Raw genomic sequence first — 4,296 nt, 5'->3', positions numbered from 1 at the left:
AAAAAAAAAAAAAAAAAAAAAAAAAAAAAAAAAAAAAAAAAAAAAAAAAAAAAAAAAAAAAAAAAAAAAAAAAAAAAAAAAAAAAAAAAAAAAAAAAATAGAAAATTTAAATGAATAAAAAAAAAATTTTCTTGTGTAGAAACATTTTAAAAATTTTGTAACTGAAAGTTTTCCCATTTAAATAAAATTCTGAAATATCAAATTTTCTAGAAATTTTGAATAAATTTTAATAATAGAAACAAGAAAGACACAAATTATTTAGTTTAATTTCTTTTCATTTTTTAAAAACAAATCTTACACCATATCGTTTCTTTACAAATTGAAACATCAGAAAATGATTACTTAAAATATAGATAGAATAATCTTGACATCGCTTGAATAAAAAGTAAATACAATATTGTCCGCATACATTGGACGTGATTGAAAAACTTAGGAATTCTATTGTACATTTGAATAGGAAGAGGTATTCATATTGTAAAATTCGGGAGGCCTTCCATCGGGGTCATAAAACTAATTTCTTTTTATCATTCACGAATAATGCTAGCCAGTGAGGTCGTGGTTGGGATGAATTCATGATAGCACATGTATTTTCTTGTAGACGTATCTCTTGAATATACTCCTTGAAAGTAAGGTGATGTTATCTTCTCTCGAGATAAAATATGAAATTATTGTAATCCATCCATTCTTTAATCTCCGAAATCGTACAAAATATTTCTTGACTTGTTAATGTCTATTAAATTTTCAAATTCGGCAAAATGATTACACACACAGTCTGCTGTGATGATTTGCTGAAAATGTATCACAACAGGTCAGGTGAGAAATTTAAATTTGTTTATTGATGACAAGGGATTAATAAGAGTAGGCGGCCGTTTGACAAATGCCAACATTGACTATGATTCAAAACATCAAATTTTGCTTCCCAAAAAGCATAAGTTAACTAAAATGATATTTGCTTACTACCATTTAAAAAATCTTCATGCAGGACCGCAAGCTTTATTGCATTTTATTCGCCAAGTTTATTGGCCCATGGGTGGAAAAGATATTGCTAGAAAAACAGTTCATGACTGTTTAATTTGTTTTCGCCATATACCTACTAATTTAGAGCAATTAATGGGAAACTTGCCCGCTGAACGTGTAACTACTAATTTAACTTTTAACAATACAGGAGTAGATTATTGTGGCCCCTTCCTTATTAAATACAAGAATCAAAGAAAGGGAAATTTACATAAAGTGTATGTTGCTATTTTTATTTGTTTAGTTACTAAAGCCATACATCTAGAAATTGTTTTTGATTTATCTGCCCAAGCTTTCATTGCATGTTTGAAACGCTTCTTTTCTCGACGAGGGAAAAGCTCTTGTATTTTTAGCGACAATGCTACTAATTTCACTGGTGCTAATACAGAGTTAAAGAAACTTGCATCACTATTAACATCTCCGAATGAATATTTAGCTAACTAATTATCCTCAGAAAATATCTCATGGAAACTTTTGCCCCCTCGTGCCCCAAATTTCGGAGGTCTATGGGAATCAGGAGTTAAGTCATTCAAACATCACTTGAAAAGAACTGTTGGTAATGCTAGACTTAATTATGAAGAATTTCTTACCGTTCTTTCCCAAATTGAAGGAATTTTAAATTCCCGTCCGATTTCCCCTTTGTCCTCAGACGTTTCTGATTATGAGCCCCTTACCCCTGGCTATTTTCTCATAGGTCGACCGATAAATACCATTGCAGAACCTATTTTAATCAATGAGACCGAAAATAGATTGTCTCATTGGCGTAAACTATCAAAAATGATACAAATAATTTGGAAACGTTGGTCTGTAGATTATCTCAATCATTTACAACAACGTAAAAAATGGTATTTTTCTAAAGATAACGTGAAGAAAAATGATATGGTTATTATTAAGAAGGACAATTTGCCCCCTTTTAAATGGATGAAGGGAAGAATCCATCAAACTACTCGTATTCCTGGTTCTGATGGAAAGGTCCGAGTTGTAATTGTAAATACCAAATCTGGACCACTTAAAAGACCTATTTCAAAAATTTGTTTTTTTCCTATTGAAGATAATTTTAATTAAAAACTTTGTTGTGCTTTAAAAATTCACAAATTGCATTTATTTGTCACATTTATTGTTAATTGCATTTATTTGTAATCTACTAAGTGAACTTCAACCATTGTAGTGATTTAATATGAAAATTTTGTTTCTTTCGTTAAGGATTCAATTCCTCTCATGTTAGTTGATTGTTGTGCTCGTGTTTTATAATCTTTATGTATTTTATTTTTTTTACTTGTTATGTCATAATTATTTGTGTGTGTTATTTTTAAAATTTAAACAATTAAGTTGAATATCATGGATATTGCAACGCGGGCCGGTCTGTTGCTACGCCCGTTGGCTTCTTGGCGCCATTGTTCTCAGCCAAGAGTCAGTTATTGTAAAACAACCAAAGAGCATACACGCTCGGTTTTTGCATCTCCGCAGCGCTACCAGCGCACCCGCAAAATAAATTTTATACAGTCCGCATTGTCCAAGTTTGATTTTTATACACCCCGCAAGCTATCGCAGAACAACAATGTTGGCCATCATATATAGCGTATGGCATATATTCTATTCTTGTTTTATTTACCCTAGTGCTCTTAATTTTTCTAAAATTAGCATGTAAAGGACGCTTTTTCATGCTGGGTGGAGCAGTCATTGGAACAGGGATAAGAAGACAATTTAATGACTTCCATAATTACCTCGAACTTCAAAATATACTATTGCCAACACAGGCATCGTTACTTGTGTTACTATGCATTTTTCCAATGATATTAGCTGACTGTTCACTCATCACATCTGATATACAAAATTGTCACACACGTGAAGGCGTGAGAAAATGCGATATGTTCACTACCGCCGAAATCACCCTCAAAGGATTTGATTATGAGGCCTGCCTTTGGTTCCAGGACTCGAGAAAGAGTAATCTACTGCAGCTTAAGTTACGCTTAGTTTCATCACAATGCAGCTTTTCTACAAAGCGTAAACACTTCACGTTTCCTGTCCAAGAACGTACCATCTCACAGTTAGCATGTCCTCAAAATTATCAATGTGCATGGGGAGAGCATTGCGTTGCCGGAAAAGAATTTGAAGGGCTCCCCGACGAAAGCCTCACCTACCCAGGTTTTAATGCTTGTCATCCGTCAAGTGTAGGGAGTGGATGCATAATTCTATCCAGAATGGGTTGCCTGTTTTATAGATTGTTCTTTGTTCCGGATCTGTTGAATTCTTATAAGGTCCGCAAAATCATTGGACACCATTGCACCTATACTATAGCGGTGGAACGAGCCAGGAATATGTCCACGGAACTCCTCACACTACAGCCAACCGCCGTCACTTCTGATGGCATATTTCTAGAAATCTTAGGTTCTTACAATCAGCCTCCGCTCCATCTATCAGATTCCCTAGTGCTTCGAGTAGGTGATCCTTCCGATGCATATCTTATACAGTCCAGTCCTCAAAACCATCCAACCGCAGATATGGTTGGGCAAGTACAAGCTAACACGAGATACACAAAAGATTTTATTTTTGACAAGGACATAGTTACCTGTAATTTTTTTGAAAGCACGCTACGTTGTGAAAAACGACCAGATGGATTGCAAACCATGATTTCAACAAAAGAGAATTCTCTTCCTCTTACACGAGATATGCACCTGCTAGCGGTTGAAAAAGGTGTACTGAAGTCGAACTTACTTTCTTCGGCACCAGTAAGAGTGCAACTTCATTTTAAAAACTATAAAATATCACTAGAACACAATGAAATATGTCCGAAAATAACCTCTAAAGATATTAAATCAAAAGGTTGTTACAGCTGCCAAATTCTAAGTAAAATGTACATAACAGCTCTTTCCAATTGCCAAGCAGGTACAGTACCTGTAGAATTTCAAGTTCTACAGTTACATACACAAAGCCTGTATTTAGAAACTGAACCTAGGGAATTTAATATTCAATTCTAAGCGGAGAAAAGTGCTATGATGAAAAGATATGTTTGGTTTCAAGTAATATGAAACATTGTCAACTAATATCTTTCTGTTTAAATGAGCCAAGCCTTAATTTAATTCAATTAAATACTTCTTATACAAAATCTTACGTACAAAGCGATTCCTCCGGTACAGATTTTTTTTCAGTTTCTTACAATGCCTACATTTACTGGTATTTTTTATTCCTTAAAATTTATAGGGGCTGTCCTTCTAATTCTATTATATCAGTATGTTCATCATGTATTACTTGTTTTCGAAAATGATGTATTTAAACATATAT

At 33.5% G+C, this 4,296-nt stretch overlaps 2 protein-coding genes across 2 annotated transcripts in view; both read left to right on the top strand.

The window, feature by feature from the left end:
• Positions 1–1,458, top strand: part of LOC139424900 (uncharacterized) — a 3,781-nt gene extending 2,323 nt beyond the window's left edge. Inside the window, exon 2 of the mRNA XM_071176987.1 lies at positions 1,259–1,458. Within this exon, the coding sequence (XP_071033088.1) occupies positions 1,259–1,458 (200 nt within the window). The remainder of the gene's footprint in view (positions 1–1,258) is intronic.
• Positions 1,459–2,824: 1,366 nt separating this feature from the next.
• On the top strand, positions 2,825–4,230 carry LOC110283175 (uncharacterized; the record flags this gene model as incomplete). Its single annotated transcript, XM_043055121.2, is given in 1 exon segment — positions 2,825–4,230. A coding segment is annotated over 1 exon segment (1,168 nt), but the record flags the coding sequence as incomplete, so codon positions are not given.
• Between the last annotated feature and the right edge of the window lie 66 nt (positions 4,231–4,296).

The sequence above is a fragment of the Parasteatoda tepidariorum genome, unplaced genomic scaffold (assembly GCF_043381705.1).
Source record: "Parasteatoda tepidariorum isolate YZ-2023 unplaced genomic scaffold, CAS_Ptep_4.0 HiC_scaffold_748, whole genome shotgun sequence".
Taxonomy (NCBI): Eukaryota; Metazoa; Arthropoda; class Arachnida; order Araneae; family Theridiidae; genus Parasteatoda; species Parasteatoda tepidariorum.
This window is presented reverse-complemented; position numbering and strand designations above follow the sequence as displayed.